Source organism: Heptranchias perlo, chromosome 12, assembly GCF_035084215.1.
Source record: "Heptranchias perlo isolate sHepPer1 chromosome 12, sHepPer1.hap1, whole genome shotgun sequence".
In the NCBI taxonomy this organism is placed as follows: Eukaryota; Metazoa; Chordata; class Chondrichthyes; order Hexanchiformes; family Hexanchidae; genus Heptranchias; species Heptranchias perlo.
The window spans coordinates 36126629-36146017 of NC_090336.1; the positions used below are offsets into that span (position 1 = coordinate 36126629).

General features: G+C 42.0%; 1 protein-coding gene and 1 long non-coding RNA gene across 5 annotated transcripts in view; one reads left to right on the forward strand and one right to left on the reverse strand.

Moving 5' to 3' along the window:
• Nucleotides 1-19389, forward strand: part of LOC137327960 (zinc finger protein 143-like) — a 75386-nt gene that overhangs the window by 16290 nt on the left and 39707 nt on the right. Inside the window, exons 1-8 of one of the 4 annotated variants that reach the window (XM_067993973.1) lie at nucleotides 2997-3090; nucleotides 3569-3679; nucleotides 5018-5125; nucleotides 5750-5833; nucleotides 7566-7646; nucleotides 7735-7931; nucleotides 8290-8364; nucleotides 16224-16346. In XM_067993973.1, the coding sequence (XP_067850074.1) occupies nucleotides 3571-3679; nucleotides 5018-5125; nucleotides 5750-5833; nucleotides 7566-7646; nucleotides 7735-7931; nucleotides 8290-8364; nucleotides 16224-16346 (777 nt within the window). In that variant the 5' untranslated portion in view covers nucleotides 2997-3090; nucleotides 3569-3570. Of the gene's footprint in view, nucleotides 1-2996; nucleotides 3091-3185; nucleotides 3205-3568; nucleotides 3680-5017; nucleotides 5126-5749; nucleotides 5834-7565; nucleotides 7647-7734; nucleotides 7932-8289; nucleotides 8365-16223; nucleotides 16347-19389 lie in introns of those variants that run through there. The other 3 variants (XM_067993970.1, XM_067993971.1, XM_067993972.1) reach the window with 3 other exon arrangements.
• Nucleotides 3755-19389, reverse strand: part of LOC137327963 (uncharacterized) — a 60890-nt gene continuing 45255 nt past the window's right edge. Inside the window, exon 3 of the long non-coding RNA XR_010964576.1 lies at nucleotides 3755-6212. This is a non-coding gene — a long non-coding RNA (uncharacterized lncRNA). The remainder of the gene's footprint in view (nucleotides 6213-19389) is intronic.

A 19389-nucleotide genomic window follows, 5' to 3' on the forward strand; every position in this document is an offset into this window, starting at 1 on the left:
TTGCCCAGGGAATCTAAGGCCAAACATCATGCTGCACTGCCAGCCAGCAGAGATCTGCAAACTCAGCACAGACCATGGATTGAACCTAGGACTGTTCATGGGTTGTACCACACCACAAACGCAGAGATGAGCTAGCTGAGCACAGTCCAAGAATTGAACCTCAAAATTTTATGGACTTTATTGCTCAGCACCACACTGCTGAGTCATTTTTGCATTTTCTGTCTAATTTCTGAATGAAAGAATTGTCATTGCACAAGGAGGTGATGGAGATGCTATGGCGAGGATTGTTGCTTGCTTCAGGTTTTCTGGCTTTGTCAGAAACCTAGGCCTGTGTTCTTGCTTTTTAGAACTTCTCAAAACCACACCACCATGCTACCTCCTCCTTTCAAAAGCCTCTTAAAAACCCATTTTGTCAATCATGCTTTTTGTCCTACCATTTCCTAAATTTCTTCCCATCTGCTGTTCTGGTCCTCCTTTTTCCTCCCATAATTCACTGAGATGGGTACTAAGCAAATGCAAGTTGATGGTGGTGATTTTTTAAAATCTTTGTGGGTGCACCACAACCAAGCTGGAACCTTACCTACTATGTACTTTCTGCTAGTGATCAGAAGCAGGCCTTTTCCCCTCCCTGGCTCAGGGATGTGGCTAATTGTACTGCTTCTAGTACTGCCTGGCTGAAGTCAGCTAACTCTACAGACCAAGGAGTGAATGTGGGATCTTCCTGCTTTAGATGGCTCAGAACCACACCGCACAATGCATTTAGTCACTGAACTATTGAAGGAATCCACTTCTTAGATGTTTAGTGTAACAATTGAATCTAGTGTTGCGTCAAAAGAAACTAATTTTTATCACTTCCACTCTGATGTAACAGAAATTAATTTATGTTCATAAATGTATGGAATCAAAGCAATCATAACACTTTAATTGGTGCTAACGATACTCAACAGATATGGCAAGCGTTTAAATTATCTATATCTTCATGTATTAATGTTTTTAGCCATTGCCATTTGTATAGACAAACATATGAAAAGATGGACAGGAAAAGACCTGCTGGTCCATTGACCCTGTCCCAAACAGTCACTACGCAACTATAAATCATGACCCGCAATGTTCCCTCCCACTAACAGCCATGTAATCTCCTGGAAGAAACAGATTATAAAACCCGAGGCCAATTCAGGGGGGAAAAAAAATCAGGGAAATTTCTCTCCGACCGCCTAAAGCGATTAAAACAAGTTCAGGCAATTACAGTGACCATGAGCTTACATACCTCCTACCTTTTGTATGCAGTGATATTAGTCATGGCAAGGAACCTGTCCAGCTCCTTTTTGAACTGTTGCAGTGAATCTGCACTTACCACATGAGCTGGGAACTTATTCCAAGTGTCAAAAGTCGTCTGCATAAAGAAAAACCTCCTGACATCTAATCTAGTTCGATGCTTACATGGTTTATATGCATGACCCCTGGTTTTCTCTAACCTATCTAGTTCAAATAGTCTGTACATAAGACATAGTCCAGTCCCTTCATCGTTTTAAATACTTCAATTAAATCACCCTGAAGTCTACACTTTTCTAGTGTAAAAAGATACAGAATGATAGAATCAGCACAGAAACAGGTCGTTTGTTCCATCGAGTGTGATGGTGTTTTTCTCCACTTGAGCCATCTAGCCTACTCCCACTTTCCTTGCTCCCCATACCCTTTACTAATATTACTGTTTTTCAAGAAACTATCTAATTCTCTTCTAAAAGAATTTATGTATTCGGTGGACCAAATTACCTCTTTCTGTGCTGATTTTATCAGAATCATATACAGGTAGCAATTGCTAAAAACATTACTACATGATGATATACATAATATAAATCTTTGCCATGTCTGTTGTAGCATCTATGAAAGTGCTATATAATTGCTTTCAATCCATACATTTATGAACATAATTTTTGCCACATCACTACAGAAGTGGTAAAAACTAGATCCTTCTACTGTACAAGGCGCATTGTGTGCATGCACCTCGGGTGTCTAAGGAATTGCTGTATAATTGTGCAGAGTCAGACTCGTGGGGCTTTAGTTCTAATAAAGTGATCCATCCTTGTAAATATGCCAGAGCTGTGCAAGGTGCACACGATAATATGCTGATAATAGATTAAAATATGCAGAGCAAATGAATGCTGTATCAAGTTGAATGAGACATGCCTGCTTAAGGATGCTAAAGATAAATTTTAGAATTGGGCCCCAGTCCATGTTCTAATTCTGTGCAGCTGCTGCTGACTGACCTATGTAAAGGATCCAATAGTGTTTTTCTTTTACTTGGGTGAACTAACTCCTCTTTCACCAAAATCTACAACTAAGGAATTTTTTTTATTTAAAAAAAATGATTTAAATGCTGAAAAGAGTTGTTAATAAAGGAATTTGGAAGTGGTATGGGGAAAAGATGCACAGCAGGCTGCAAATGATTGGAAGAAATCAAGCAGAGCATGAAAAACTGGATATGAAGGTGTTGCTTTGCTTTATTCCTTTGCGCACCAGGGCTGAAAAATAACCCCATGTTGGTGAGTTGAATTACCACTGGTTCCAAGCAGCAGAGAAGAATCACTGGTCTTTATCAATGCCGCAATGTAATAATCAGGCTTTTTGAAAGGGAAATGTCAGAGGTAAGAAAGTTTGTAGAACTGCGGTTGAGTGCCACAGTAGTTTATTTTGGTACTGTTTGTGCTTTTCGCAGAACATGAGGTTTGAATGATGATGTAAGGGTAAGAATTATTTAGAAAACATTTTGATATTCTGTTAGAGTACCAATAATCATATGACTGAAGTATACAGCATCTCTATGGAAATATTATATTTGAAAAAATAATTTCAACTAAAGAACAGAACATTATTAAAGCACCTTGCTACTTGTGAGAATTGCAAAATATATTTAGTTGATTTGAAGGAGATCAAGTTGCTCTGTGTACAGTATATAGTCATTTTCTTCCCTACTTATGTCTTTAAGTAACCCCCCACCCCAGCACATGCCATTCCCTGACTGGAGGGCCGGCACTTAACCTGTCAAAGTTGCTGTTGAGCTGGCTGCAAAGAGACATGCAAGGGTGCCTGGTATGACTTTTCATCCATCCATTTCTTTTCTTCCCTATCCACCTCTCACCTGCTTGGTACTTCCCCTGATGGCTTGGCTGAATTTAGTGAACCTCTCCATGTGGGGAATTGCAGGTGATAATTTTTGTTCTACTACTCGATTATTACTTTTAATATGTTTCAGAGAGAAAGCTGAACACAGTGATATTTAGTGTGAGGCATCTGGTTAAAACTGCTGCATGATCAGTCTTGTTATATAACCAGCAGATTTTTTTAACCTTTTCATTGAACCTGATAAACTGCAGATTTCACATTATTGTATCATTGTAGCTTTTTAAAGTCCCATTTTATTCCCACCATTGATTGTATCATAGTCTCACTATAATTTTCACAGAAATCTACAATTTATATTTAGTTGAATATTTGTGATGAGGTTTTGTGTTTCTGCTGCAATTAGGTGATGCCCATGAAATTCTAATTCATATTTTCATTTTATTAGCTATGCTATTGGCACAGATAAACAGAGAAGCCCAAAGTATGGCAGAGTTCCAGGGAGGGGGCGATGGTCAGCACGTCACACTGTGCCTAACGGAAACTGTAGCAGTAACAGGTAAATCACTACAAGTTTTGCTTTTTGTTGTGTTACAGTTTTTATTTTGTGCTATTTTCTGAACATTTTTCAGGTTGAAGTTCATACCAGTTATTTGGAAGAAGAATAAGAGGCAACTTTGACACACTGTTTGACGTTTATTTAAGTAATCAATCTGACAACACAATAGCTTACTATGTAAACAGAAATTACTGAATGATGCAGTTAACATATTACTCACTTATTTTCACCTTTTATAAATTCACTTATTTTCACTTTTTATTGTGTGTAGTTTAAAACAAACTGTGTGTGTGTATGTCAGTCTTATTGTTTTCATTGTTATTGCAGAATTCTTTTAAGTGTAATGTATGTCACTGTTTATCTTAAATCTGTTTCCAGTTGTCTGCACAATACTGTTAACATCACTGTGTAAACTGGTGAAAGGAGGAAAGAGAAAACACCATTATCTGTTGATAATTCTATATTTGACTTAGTTTTGTTTTTTGGGAGGAAAGAGAAAAACAAGGGGTCACAAATAGCTTATTTTTAAAAAATAATTTTGCTCTCACTTATGATGTAAATTATTTGCTGTTCAAAGTTGTTCAAAACATACACTAATTTCCCAAAGTGTGTACATGCAATGACATGGTTGCAAGCTCTGCCAGTACTATTCTGCAAGTATTTTGGTCAGTGTTCATGTAAATGATGCAAGTGCTGTCGCAGTGTTTTCTTTTAAACCCTGTTTATTGAGATTTTGTATAATACAATATAATAGTTGACCAATACAGGTGTTCTTACACACAAGGGGAGAAAAATATCCCACAAAAGCAAACTAAAAATGAATTTTCTTTTTGACATTTAATGGGATGGCACAGTGGTGCAGCTTTGTTGGTTCAATGCACTATACTGTGGTAGGCCACAGATTTATGCCTGTAGACTGCCATGTGGCAAATTCATTCAAGTATTCCAGGGAATACATTGAGTTTCCCCTTGTGCAGAGAATGGAAATTGGCAAACAAGTTATTCTAGGCTATTCTCTGATCCCTGGACTCCTTGTCAAAAATGGCATTGACAGAAGCTTTGGATCTGGTCATTGGAGGAATGCTATGTAGCCAGGGGCAACCTAATGTGGAAAGAAAAATATATTTTTTAAAACAAATATGGAGGGATACAGAATCACAAACAGTATAGTGATGTACCATAAATCAAGGTTTTTGTGAATGTTGTTGCTAATTTTCTCTAATGGCCTTTTCTCTGACCCTATTTAATGTGTGTGTGTATGGAGAAGAATGTTGTATTTCTATGCAAAATTGCTTTACAATGTACCTATACTGAACAGTAATTAATTTTTTTATTTAGATGGTGAGCGACTGGAAAATATGGACGGTGTGAGTTTACAAGCTGTTACTCTTGCAGATGGAACCACAGCATATATTCAACACAACCCTAAAGGTGTAGACTTTCATGGTGATTTTCTCATTATACAACAATTCTGCTATTTAATCAATGTGTATTTTGTGTAATTTGGCCTTTGGACATAATTTTGCTGACAGTTCTAACTTTATTTTAGCATGATGTTAAACACATCACTTTTGACATCTAAGGAACTAAATGTGTACCAGTCATATAAAAGCTAAATTGAGTATATCCCCTTTCCCCTCAGTTTTGCCCCCTGTTCTGTCTTCCTCTGTTGACGTGCTGAGGTACAATTCCACAAGCACCAGCTGCCCTTCAGTACCTCACCCAATTGGGTGAACCTATACATCAGCAGGCTATTTGACAGTAATGGGCATTACAACACACCTGGCATCTTCTCTCCCTATGTCCACTTTCCAGCAGGGATCACTGATCAGGAACAGGAAGCCTAACTGATTTTCTTTTGGTCACTCTAGACTAGGGACACTGAGGCCAATTTTAGCACCCCATTGCTACTCTGAATGAAACCAGATAACTCAGACCTGACCAGGGATAGTACTTGAGACATTTCTGATCTATATATCTCAGCAACACAACCACAGGTAGATTTGCCTACGAAGCCTTTGAAAGAGCCTGTATATCCCTATATGATGATATATACTTGATGTATTTCAGATGGGAAGTTAGTTGATGGTCAAGTGATTCAGCTAGAGGATGGTTCTACAGCATATGTCCAACATGTTTCAGTACCAAAATCAGGTGAGTGACTATCTAGTTGTGTGTACTAGAAGTTGGGTAAATGATCCCAATCTTGCTATATATCAACTTAAGTTGCCAACAGCTGCATATGAATCTGATTGTTAGCTGTGAACATTTATTCAAATAGTCAAAACCAAAAATGCAACTGTCTCAATATTTTGAACGTAATGGTATAGGCTATAATTCCCCTAAACTAGGCATGGCAAAACATGAAATGTGATACTAATACCATGCAGTGAGTCAGGGAGAGCAGGACTGATGGCTCATTTATCATCTTGTAGCTTGGGTTACAATAGCTAATAGCGGAGGATTTTGTAGACAGTCACTTGCTAGCTGTTGCTGTCTGGGTCAGGAAATTATGCAACAGTCGAGGAGGAACCTAAAATGAGGAAAGAAAGATAAACAGTCATTGGTTTTGAACAGGAGTCAAAATTCTGCTACCAGACACCCTGGCTCTATCAAAATATTGTAGCGTCAACTTGGCTCAATTGATAGCATTCTTGCTTCTGAGTCAGAAGGTTGTGGGTTCAAACCCCATTAAGGACTTGAGCACACTTTCTAGGCTGACATTTGTGCAGTACTGAGGGAGTGCTGCATTGTCAGAGATGCTGTCTTTTGGGTGAGAAATTAAACCAAAGCCACGTCAGCTAGCTCAGGTTGATGTAAAAGATCCCAGAAGCGTAGGTGGGAGGCAGCTGGGGAGGGGGGATTTCTCCTGGTATCATGACCAACATTCCTCCTTCAATCAGCCCTAACAAAACCAATTCTCCAGTCATTCATTCATTTGCTGTTTGTGGGACCTTGCTATGTGCAATTTGGCTTCTGCGTTTGCTTACAATAAAACAGTGACTGCACTTCAAAAATAATTCATTGTCTGTGAAGTAGTTTTGGACATCCTGAGGCCTGGGCTTTCTTAAATTTCATAAATTCACCCATTACTCTAAGATTATCCCGCCCTAGCCTTGAACCCTCTTTCCCTCTGCAACAGGCTTCCCAGGACCACTGGTTAATTTCCGGCCCCAGTTCGGCACAGTTCCCCAGCAGAACTGGTGAGCTCTCACCCGGTATGCAAATGACCTCGAGGCTGCCGGGTGTGCTGAAGTCAGAGTGGCATCTTCCATCCCCACTAGAGATGCTCCCATTCAGAAAACCTGGGCATATTCCACCTACACACACAAAGCCAGACTAATCCCTTTGTGAGCACTAACTTTAAATTGTTTCAATCCTAGGTGTACTTAAAATTCATATAGAAAGATAAAATATAGTATTTGTTATGATCTGAAATAGGACACATTCTGGGTCCATTACATGGGTGTCAAAAAAAATCATGTTTTTCAGTGTAAATACTTCATGGACAGCCCTTTAGTGGCCAGTCTGTATGTTTGGATCTAGATAGTGTCTGTTGGCAAGCTCGTTGACTATGGAAGACATCACAGTGGATACCAATCCTGTCCTTATCTGAATTCCACAAATGAAGCTTTACACCAGATATTACTGGTTAGCTGTTTGGATCAGGAGCACTGGCTGACTTTTTTTTTCTTTTCCCTAGCTCAATGGCATTGATATATACAATGATGACTTTCTTAATGTGAATGACTCAATAACAGCAAAGGTGGTGCCTTTGGCTGCTGTGTCATCGCGGGACTATCTCATTTATTTGTTTTTCAATAGCCCTAAAGAACTGAAACGCAATTATTCAAAAATTACTTGTGACAACTTTTTCCTATTGCAGGAGATTGTTTGCGTTTTGAGGATGGACAGGCAGTCCAACTCGAGGATGGATCAACTGCATTTATTCATCATACACCAAAAGGTAAATTATTAAACAGAGTTTAGAGTAAAGCTGTTATAAGAGGAAAACATGATTATTCACTACTTCCATTCTTCTCTCTATGATTAAGATGGCTATGATCCAAATGCAGTGCAAGCAGTCCAGCTGGAAGATGGAACTACTGCCTATATCCACCATACAATACAAGTTCCACAATCTGACACCATCCTTGCCGTTCAAGCTGATAGCACCCTGGCAGGACTGCACACAGGAGAAACTACAGTGGATCCTGAGACTATCACTGCACTTGAGCAGTACGCCACAAAAGTAAGTGGTCTGTTTAAATATCAACTGTATAACAGCTCTTGATGCCTCAATCTGACTGGTAGTTTTTAGCTGACTTTCATTAAGGTTGTTATTTACTTATTAATTTTTCCTGTTGGAGTTTAGTATAATGTTCAAAAATACATTTGCTATCTTGGCGTAATCTGTAAGTATTGTTCCTGAGATCACTATTGAAACTCCTGAGCCCAAGAGGAATGTTGGTATTGGTGAATACTGAAGGGGTAAGCTGGGTGGATGTCATTAGTTGTGAAAAATATATGTTAGGCATAAATTATATCAGCTTAAAAATTATTTATTATTGGCAGTTTATCCAATTGCATGTAATGTTTTTTTTCTGTAGGTGACTGCTGATGGAAGCGATAGTGTCAGCAGTACGGGACTAGTGAACGAGAGTGATCATGAGAAAAAAATGCAGGTAAGTCAAATATTACTGCGCAATAAGAATTGGAGCAATAACAATAATTGGTTCTGTGAAATCCCATTTTGTTTTGTTCTGATTTCATTGGTACTGCCCCTCTCATGATTCTTCCTGCACCTGTCTGGTGTGCAAGATTCAGGATCTGCATGATAGCTCAGTTCCTTAGTTTAAACCAGGTTCTCTAAGCTAATGGATAGTGTGTCCTGTTTAAAAAACAGTTACTGAGGACTGGAGTAAATTTCCTTCAGAAAATCTGTAGGAGCAGATTGCTGATGATATTTTGCAATGTCCATACCCATAGAAGGGATGTGAAGAACCGAGAAGATACCAGTCCAACAGGGACACGGTGTATTAATCTGATAAGGATGGTATTAAGGATGAAAGGAAAGGGTGGTAAACTTATATGATATTGGTAGGTAGATTCTGCAGAAAGACTTTGAATTAATTTTTGAATTATGTCGTTAAACTCTTGGTGATGAGGAAATCTTTGAATTAAGTTTTAGAAATGCTCATTTGCTGCCAGTCTTTTGGGACTGATTTAATGTGAAGAAAGAACTGTTGTGTGAGCTCTGCTTAGAAACTCGATCAGAGTGATAAAAGCTGTAACAGTACTGTGAAGTGGTATCTGATTATGACATGAAAATGTGAAGTTAAGAAGGGATAATACACCCTAATCAGTCACAGAGGATGTCATTTGTAACTTTGATTAGGGAAGTTTCAGTGCTGTGGGAGGGATGGATACTTGATTGGAGAGATTCAAACGTGGGGTTGCAGGAAAGATGGGCACGAATTTTGGAGGTTACAACATGTTCAAGAACTTTGGAAAGGAAAGGGAGGTTGGAGATGAGGTGGAAGTTTGCAAGGACTGAGGGGTTGAGGGTGGGTTTTTGAGGAGGGGAATGATGGTAGTTTTGAAACGGAGAAGGAACCATTTATAATGTCAGCCAGCATGGGAGCCAGGAAGAGAAGCTGGGTGGTCAGCATTTTAGTGGGAATGAGGTCAAGGGAACAGCAGGTGGATCTCATGGACAAGATGAGTTTGGAAAGGGCACGAGGAAAGATGGGAGAGAAATTAGAGAGACAAGCGTTCAAGGTTAGGGCAGGGGAGCCTGTGGAGAGGTTTGGTTTAGTTGGCTTGGGGAAGGTGGAAGTTGGGGGGAAGCAACAGAAGCAGCAAAATGGATGGTCTCAACCTTAGTGACAAAGAGGTCCGTGGAACTTTTTGCACTTGTTGGCTTTAACGAAGCAGATGGTAGTGGAGATAAGAAGCCCGGTTGATCCTGGGGTAGTGGGCAGTTTTGGCAGAGGAGAGTGAGGCCTGCTATTCTCGATGTGGTACAGCCAGATCTGGTGATGGATGGCTAAACCAGCCATGCGGCAGATATGCTCAAGGTTAGACCCTCTACCCTGCCCCCCCATGAGCGTGCTGCAGGGGAGGTCAGCGAGAAAGGAGGATGCAGCACTTTTGGTTGCTGCTTATAAGGAGGCAGTGATGGGTGCCTTGATGGAGCGTTCAGAGAATACCAAATACCAAAAGAGGCACAGAGGATAAATGTGGGATTATCCAAGGGGGATTCAAGCTTTCAACAGTAGCAGGAGAATAGGAAGGCAGAATAATAGTGATGGGTTGGGGAAGGGATTGAGGGAGCAAAGTAACCAGGAGGGGAGGCATGAAAAGTGGCGTGACTGGATGACAGGAGTCGGGGGTGGCGGGGGGGGGGGGGGGTGGAGACAGAAGAGAAGGGGCCAAGAGACAAAAAAAAGGATAGAAGGAATAGGCCTAAGTCTGGAGAGGCAGCCAAAACATGTACGCGAATAGACATAGAAAGCAAAATGCAGTGAAGGGGTTAAGTGTTTTATTTTCTAATTTTTGTAAGGGAATTATTGTGGTTTTGAATGTAAGAGATATTAAAGATTGGTGCTGGTGTGTGAATGCTTTTTGGATATTTTAACAGTGTGAAAACTGACATGAAATCTTTGCAGGAATGTGCTATTCCTTATGGACTCGTATATCAAGAAATGGGGTGCAACTGGACAAAAGGGTTCTCTATTTGTTTGAAGTCAAATATTGTTAGAACCAATGATAGGATGTGGAATTGGTAACTTAGGAGGGAAATTATTTCAGGAAAATTATTAGCGCTGGGGAAATGGGAAATAGTTAAGACTAAAGTATATAATCTAACTGTGATTGGAAGAGAGTACATGTTTTAGATTATTTGCAACAGCTGTTAGTTACTAATAGTGGTGCGGTCCTAGAGGTGACATTAATTGTGTTATGAATAAAGGAAAGCCTCTCACAGATTGTAGAAGGTACCTGAATAGTAAATGTAGGTAAATAATACACGTACAGTCATTCAGGTGTGTGTCATCCCTTAATAATAGATTTTATATTTGTATCTAAGTTGGTGGAGGTTAAGACGGTCTTTTTAAAGGCAGCATTTTTCAGATCACCGATTGCTGGGTGTTGAGTTCTTTCTCGTACTATAAATATTGGGAATGAGATTTGAAAGTTAAATATGACTGTTAGAGGACAAGGTAGTAAGAAAGTTATGTCATCAACTGCTTTGTGAGTGGAAATCTCCAAGTCTTTTCTTTTTAAAGACTAATGAACATAAGGGCATATTTTCAAGGAGTACAGAGTAGAGAAGAGTAAAACCGGATGACTAGAAAACAGGTTGCAGTACTTAGGTTTTGAAGTAAAAGGTGAAATTCACCTGGAACAGAATGAGCTATAGTAGGTCTATAAAAGAAAAATAGAACAAAGTCTTATGGAACAGAGTGAGAAATGTAGCAACTTCTTTTAAGGAAAGCATATAAACATAGAAGAGTGGTAACATCTTTTGAGGGAGGGCAGTACCGAGTTTAGTTGTGGTGTGATGCATGTTGGTGAGATTCACAATTTGTGGTGTGTGGTTTAGAGAAGTTTCTATTGCTGCAAAAAAATTGAATAGATGTGCTAGCCAAACTTGGAGGTAATGAGGAGATATCAATGAATGGAAGGAATTTAATAATCAAATCTGTGATGATCCCTATGCAGTGTTTTCATTCCTGCTTGTACGGTCAAAACAATAAATAAATAAATGTTTATGGGGCAGTAACTGGGGAGAGTGAAGAAGGAAATTATATACAGGAAAGCCAAGAAAGGAGTAAAAGGAGTTCGCAGTGTGAGTTTATTCTTGTTCCCTGCTTTTGTATGTTCAATCTTTAGAATCAGGGGAAACTTTGAAGGTTTTTTAAAAGATCGATTTTGGGAGGGCATTGCAGCAATTGGAAGTACTGTAGTACAGAGAGACAGTGCTGCGAGCTTACCCTGTCATAAGAGGGGAGATGATTTTATGATATTTAAATTATCGGATAATTTGAATTAAGCAGTTGAATTTAGTTGGCTGTATAACAGACCGTGGTGGACTGTTCTTAGAATCAAATATATATATCTCTGTGTTGCTTTTATTTGACTTCCAGAGCCAGGTCCTGTAGATTTTGGTGAGTTTTAGGAGATATGAGTACAAGTCTTCAGCTCATTTTTTATCCATAGCTGTTCTTTTACCTGTACATTGATATCATGGATTTGTGTAGGCAAGGGGTGCTCTTATCTAATCCAGGGCTTTGAAGTAGGGAGCAAAGGTTCAAAGGTTGTTAAACGGGCAAACAGTGTAATAGTTAATTGCCAAACTTGTATTGGCTTGCAAGTCAGACTTAAAACAAAGTGAAAGTTCTGTGAAACTTTAAATCGAGCTACATGGTGCAGCTATGTTCTGGTCAGAACCAGTGGACCCTTCCCCTGGGGGAGGGGCTGAGATCCCTTACAGACATTTGTCAATCTACAGCATGAAGAGATTATTGGATTGCTCCCAATTGACTAATTTCAGAAAGGGGAGCATAGGATTCTAAGCGCAAGACCTTTTTTTTTACCAGTGCCCTCGATCAATCAAGAGCAAAATTGCCTCAGGCCCATTCTGTTCAAATTGACTCCTCACTGGATGGGATCAGTTTTCAACCAGTGGTTTTAATCTGAGTTCATAATAAGGTTAGTGGAGTGCTAGGGCTGCCTGCTTCTCAAGTACAGTTCTTGTGCAGCCAGCGATGACCCCAACTTTCTTGATTCACTGAGGCTTGTGGCTGGGACCTAGGGCCACCAGCCTTAGCGATTCTGGCAAATTTACTTTGTAGGTTGTCGCTAGCTTGCACCCTACTAACCCCTGTGTAAAAGCAGCTTTAAAGAGTTTAATTCTAGTCTAGTTGTGGAGGGCTTTCCTATTGGCCTCTTGTTTCCTGCTAGGAAGGGAACATCTGAATGAAAGCATGGGCCACGTGCTCTCTCAGCAAGTTAGCTCAAACTCTTCAGTGCCTAACCTGTTCAGCTACAGCCCTCCTTTTCATTTCAGTAATATGTTGAGGCAGTCTCAGTGCAGGTGGGCCCCATCTGTTCCATTCTGAGGATCCCATTCTCTTTCTCCCCCCTGCTCTCCCCAAGACGATTCTAGGGAAGATAGTGAGTGATGACGATCCAAATTTGCTACCCTTCACTTCAGGATATCCTAAATCCACTCTCTCTCTGTTCCACACGCTACTGCTCCGCTCTTTTTATTCGTTCTTGGGTTGTGGGCGTTGCTGGCGAGGCCAGCATTTATTGCCCAGCCCTAATTGCCCTTGAGAAAGTGGTGGTGAGCCGCCTTCTTGAACCGCTGCAGTCCGTGTGGTGAAGGTTCTCCCACAGTGCTGTTAGGTAGGGAGTTCCAGGATTTTGGCCCAACGATGATGAAGGAACGGCGATATATTTCCAAGTCGGGATAGTGTGTGACTTGGAGGGGAACGTGCAGGTGGTATTGTTTCCATGTGCCTGCTGCCCTTGTCCTTCTAGGTGGTAGAGGTTGCGGGTTTGGGAGGTGCTGTTGAAGAAGCCTTGGCGAGTTGCTGCAGTGCATCCATAGATGGTACACACTGCAGCCACTGTGCGCCAGTGGTGAAGGGAGTGAATGTTTAAGGTGGTAGATGGGGTGCCAATTAAGCAGGCTGCTTTGTCCTGGATGGTGTCGAGCTTCTTGAGTGTTGTTGGAGCTGCACTCATCCAGGCAAGTGGAGAGTATTCCATCACACTCCTGACTTGTTCCTTGTAGGTGGTGGCTTTGGGGAGCCAGGAGGTGAGTCACTCGCCGCAGAATACCCAGCCTCTGACCTGCTTTTGTAGCCACAGTATTTATGTGGCTGGTCCAGTTAAGTTTCTGGTCAATGGTGACCCTCAGGATGTTGATGGTGGGGGATTCAACGAAGGTAATGCAATTGAATGTCAAGGGGAGGTGGTTGGAGACTCTCTTGTTGGAGATGGTCATTGCCTGGCACTTGTCTGGTGCGAATGTTACTTGCCACTTATCAGCCCAAGCCTGGATGTTGTCCAGGTCTTGCTGCATGCGGGCACGGACTGCTTCATTATCTGAGGGGTTGGGAATGGAACTGTACACTGTGCAATCATCAACGAACATCCCCATTTCTGACCTTATGATGGAGGGAAGGTCATTGATGAAGCAGCTGAAGATGGTTGGGCCTAGGATACTGACGTGAGGAACTCCCGCAGCGATGTCCTGGGGCTGAGATGATTGGCGTCCAACAACCACTACCTTTGTGCTAGGTATGACTTCAGCCACTGGAGAGTTTTCCCCCTGATTCCTATTGACTTCAATTTTACTAGGGCTCCTTGGTGCTACACTCGGTCAAATGCTGCCTTGCTGTCAAGGGCAGTCACTCTCACCACACCTCTGGAATTCAGCTCCTTTGTCCATGTTTGGACCAAGGCTGTAATGAGGTCTGGAGCCGAGTGTCCTGGCGGAACCCAAACTGAGCATCGGTGAGCAGGTTATTGGTGAGTACGTGCCGCTTGATAGCACTGTCGGCGACACTTTTTATCACTTTGCTGATGATTGAAAGTGGACTGATGGGACGGTAATTGGCCAGATTGGATTTGTCCTGCTTTTTGTGGACAGGACATACCTGGGCAATTTTCCACATTGTCGGGTACATGCCAGTGTTATAGCTGTACTGGAACAGCTTGGCTAAAGGTGCGGCTAATTCTGGAGCACAAGACTTCAGCACTACAGCCGGGATGTTGTCAGCGCCCATAGCCTTTGCTGTATCCAGTGCACTCAGCCGTTTCTTGATATCACGGCTGAAGACAGGCTTCTGTGATGGTGAGGAAATCGGGAGTAGGCCGAGATGGATCATCCACATAGCACTTCTGGCTGAAGATGGTTGCAAACGCAGGATCTGGTACTGACCTCTGTGATCTTTGCCAAAGTCCTCTCATTATGGAATGCAGTTGCCCAACTAGCTCATCCTGAAATACCTGGCTGAGAGTAAGAATTCAAAGACATTCTAAGGCACATGATGTAGGTGCAAGAAGCCCTCCAAGAATGTATAGCCTGTCAACAGACACATTCGACAGGCTTTGCTCATTTCTGAGAAACTCCATTGCAGTCATGGCTAATTTACCAGGGTCATTTAAGGAACATTTCTTGTCTTCTTTGATCAGATGTAAGCCACAGTACTTCAGCAGACAGTGATGAATGCCCTTCTCTCGCCACCTACATCTATATTTCATGGTATTTTGCTGTGCTGAATGGCCTTGTTATGCCTTTCTACCATACCATTACAGCTGCAACAACAACTCTTTCCATTTCTTCAAAAAGATGTTTTTGGTGGCCAAATAAACACATTGCTGGAAGCCTCCAAATCTAATCTCCAAAGGTGAAGAAAATGGGAGACATGTGGCAAAGGAGTCACACTACTTTGATGGGCTCCTTAGTCAACTTTTTGCTCTTCATTGTATCCAGGTTTATAGCTCTTTCAAGGTTTTTGAGCATTCTAACCCAAACACTGTCAGTGCACTAAGTCAGGCGTCTCCTTTAAGGGCTTCCACACAGGTCCATTTGAGAATCTTGCCCATCTACTGTGAGCTATCATTGACTCTGTGAGGTGGCCAACCACTGTGAGTATTTTTCAGCAGCATGGGGGCAATTCCCTCAGATTTGTGGGTCCTTGAGATAGCAACCTAGAAATAGAGATAACAGTTGACTAGCCAACAAGTTCTTGCTTGTGCCTCCCTGGGCCTCAAAGGTTCGGCATTCTACCTTTGGAGAACTCCCAATCTAGCTGTCTTGCAAACTTCTCTATTAAGTACAGGATCACACTGTAGCAATATCAACTCAGTGGGTGCAATTCCCATAAATGAAGTTAGGATTTTAAAGTTTAAAACAAATTCTGACACTACCACTCACATATTAATGGTTAAAAGTAGCTGACTATCCCATTGGCTTTTTCTTCACACCACCATTCCAAGGTAGCATTCTGTTTGAATTAACCATGCTTAGAGCTCTGCACTGATGTGAGCAGGCATCAAAAACACACTTCACAATTGCATAGTTGTTATACAATGCTACAGTATAACAATGACGTAAGATGAATGATAGTTGTCATATCTAACCTGGTTGAAGTAAAGGAGCATGAGAGTTACAAAGTTGGCCTGGAATTTAATGTGTGAGGTTACTTTTGACACTGGGATAGTGATTATTTTTAATTGGGTATGTGGACGGTCAGCAGATGGTGTTAGCACTTGAGCAGGGGTCAAGAAAACATTATGTAGGTCTCACTGTGGTCTAGCAGTACTGCAGTTGATCAAGTGTCAATGATCAGATACTTGCTGCTGTGATTAAATATCGAGCATTAACTAAAATGATTTTTTGAAACGAGGAATTTATCACCTATATTTGTGCAATTTACAAAGAAGGGAATAATAAATTACTAACAGCAGAACAGCACAAAATTCAGTAGTAAGTTACTTATCCGTGTCTGTTCTGTTTCCCCAGATTGTTCTTCAGGGTCATGTAACTGGACGAGTGAGTGCCAAGGCTCAACAGCTGGGAGAAAAGGCTTTTCGTTGTGAATATGAGGGTTGTGGAAGACTGTACACTACTGCTCATCATCTCAAGGTACAGTTCGAAGGTGCTCTGGCTAAACCTAATCATTGTTTTAAAGAAAAAGAATTTGAAAAACAAGTGCATTTATTTTGTGCCTTATTATATTTCTAGGAGATTCTAAAGCATTTTGCAGTCAGTTAATTAATTTTGAAGTGTATTCACTGCTGTTATGCAGACAAACGTAGCAGCCAATTTGCACACAGTAAGATCCCACAAACAGCAATTAAATGAATGACCAGTCAATCTGTTTTTGGTGGTGGTGAATGAGTAAGGAATGTTGGCCAGGAAAGCAGGAAAATTCCCTGCTCCGCTTTGAACAGTGCCACAGCATGTTTTATTCTCACCCAAACAGGCAGCCAGGACCTTGGTTGAATATCTCATTCAAAATACAGCACCTGCAACAGTACAGTGCTTCCTTATTTCTGCACTGAAGTATCTGTCTAGTGTATGAACCCAAGTGAACAAGTTTTGTATATTGAAGCAACAAAATAAATCTAGGTTAAATTGGCAAGATTAAATTTTAATATAGCTTGCAGTAACACCCTTTTAAGCCCTTGTTAAATTTTTGTAAACAATTTTACAACACCAAGTTATAGTCCAGCAATTTTATTTTAAATTCACAAGCTTTCGGAGGCTACCTCCTTCGTCAGGTGAATGATGTGAAAATGAAATCCTCGAGATGAAATCGCATTTATAATTCACAGAACAATGCTTGGTGAGTACTTACAGTTTTTTCAACTGCCCGTTGCCAAGGCAATCAGTGTGCACACAGACAGGTGTTACCTGCCAGGTCTCACAGAATATACAAATCACCAAAAAAAAAACAAACAAAAAAAAACAGAGATAGAGAGGTAGAAACATAGAAAAGACAGCAACTGACCCGTTATATTAAAAACAGATAACATTTGTTCGCTGGTGGGGTAACGTGTAGCGTGACATGAACCCAAGATCCCGGTTGAGGCCGTCCTCATGGGTGCGGAACTTGGCTATCAATTTCTGCTCGACGATTTTGCGTTGTCGTGTGTCTCGAAGGCCACCTTGGAGTACGCTTACCCGAAGGTCGGTGGATGAATGTCCATGACTGCTGAAGTGTTCCCCGACTGGGAGGGAACCCTCCTGTTTGGCGATTGTTGCACGGTGTCCGTTCATCCGTTGTCGCAGCGTCTGCATGGTCTCGCCAATGTACCATGCTCTGGGGCATCCTTTACTGCAACGTATGAGGTAGACAACGTTGGCCGAGTCACAGGAGTATGAACCATGCACCTGGTGGGTGGTGTCCTCTCGTGTGATGGTGGTATCTGTGTCGATGATCTGGCATGTCTTGCAGAGGTTACCGTGGCAGGGTTGTGTGGTGTCGTGGACGCTGTTCTCTTGAAAGCTAGGTAATTTGCTGCGAACGATGGTCTGTTTGAGGTTGGGTGGCTGTTTAAAGGCGAGTAGTGGAGGTGTGGGGATGGCCATAGCGAGGTGTTTGTCCTCATTGATGACACGTTGAAGGCTGCGGAGAACATGGCGTAGTTTCTCCGCTCCGGGGAAGTACTGGACGACAAAGGGTACTCTGTTGGTTGCGTCCCGTGTTAGTCTCCTGAGGAGGTCTATGCGATTTTTTGCTGTGGCCCGTCGGAACTGTCGATCGATGAGTCGAGCGTCATATCCCGTTCTTACTAGGGCGTCTTTCAGCGTCTGTAGGTGTCCATCGCGTTCCTCCTCGTCTGAGCAGACCCTGTGTATTCGCAGGGCCTGTCCATAGGGGATGGCCTCTTTGACGTGGCATGTTATGACGCTCGACTCATCGATCGACAGTTCCGACGGGCCACAGCAAAAAATCGCATAGACCTCCTCAGGAGACTAACACGGGACGCAACCAACAGAGTACCCTTTGTCGTCCAGTACTTCCCCGGAGCGGAGAAACTACGCCATGTTCTCCGCAGCCTTCAACATGTCATCAATGAGGACAAACACCTCGCTATGGCCATCCCCACACCTCCACTACTCGCCTTTAAACAGCCACCCAACCTCAAACAGACCATCGTTCGCAGCAAATTACCTAGCTTTCAAGAGAACAGCGTCCACGACGCCACACAACCCTGCCACGGTAACCTCTGCAAGACATGCCAGATCATCGACACAGATACCACCATCACACGAGAGGACACCACCCACCAGGTGCATGGTTCATACTCCTGTGACTCGGCCAACGTTGTCTACCTCATACGTTGCAGGAAAGGATGCCCCAGAGCATGGTACATTGGCGAGACCATGCAGACGCTGCGACAACGGATGAACGGACACCGCGCAACAATCGCCAAACAGGAGGGTTCCCTCCCAGTCGGGGAACACTTCAGCAGTCATGGACATTCATCCACCGACCTTCGGGTAAGCGTACTCCAAGGCGGCCTTCGAGACACACGACAACGCAAAATCGTCGAGCAGAAATTGATAGCCAAGTTCCGCACCCATGAGGACGGCCTCAACCGGGATCTTGGGTTCATGTCACGCTACACGTTACCCCACCAGCGAACAAATGTTATCTGTTTTTAATATAACGGGTCAGTTGCTGTCTTTTCTATGTTTCTACCTCTCTATCTCTGTTTTTTTTTTGGTGATTTGTATATTCTGTGAGACCTGGCAGGTAACACCTGTCTGTGTGCACACTGATTGCCTTGGCAATGGGCAGTTGAAAAAACTGTCTGTACTCACCAAGCATTGTTCTGTGAATTATAAATGCGATTTCATCTCGAGGATTTCATTTTCACATCGTTCACCTGACGAAGGAGGTAGCCTCCGAAAGCTTGTGAATTTAAAATAAAATTGCTGGACTATAACTTGGTGTTGTAAAATTGTTTACAATTGTCAACCCCAGTCCATCACCGGCATCTCCACATCTTGTTAAATTTGTCAGGGCTGCCATTTCCTCTCTCCAAAGCACCACAGTGATAGAAATCAAGTGTGCACCCTTACGGATTGGTAGGAAATGGTTTCAGAACCACAGTTTCCTAAGTGATTAGTTACAGGTATCAGCTGTTGTGTGGTGGGGAAACTAAGCAGAGACTAG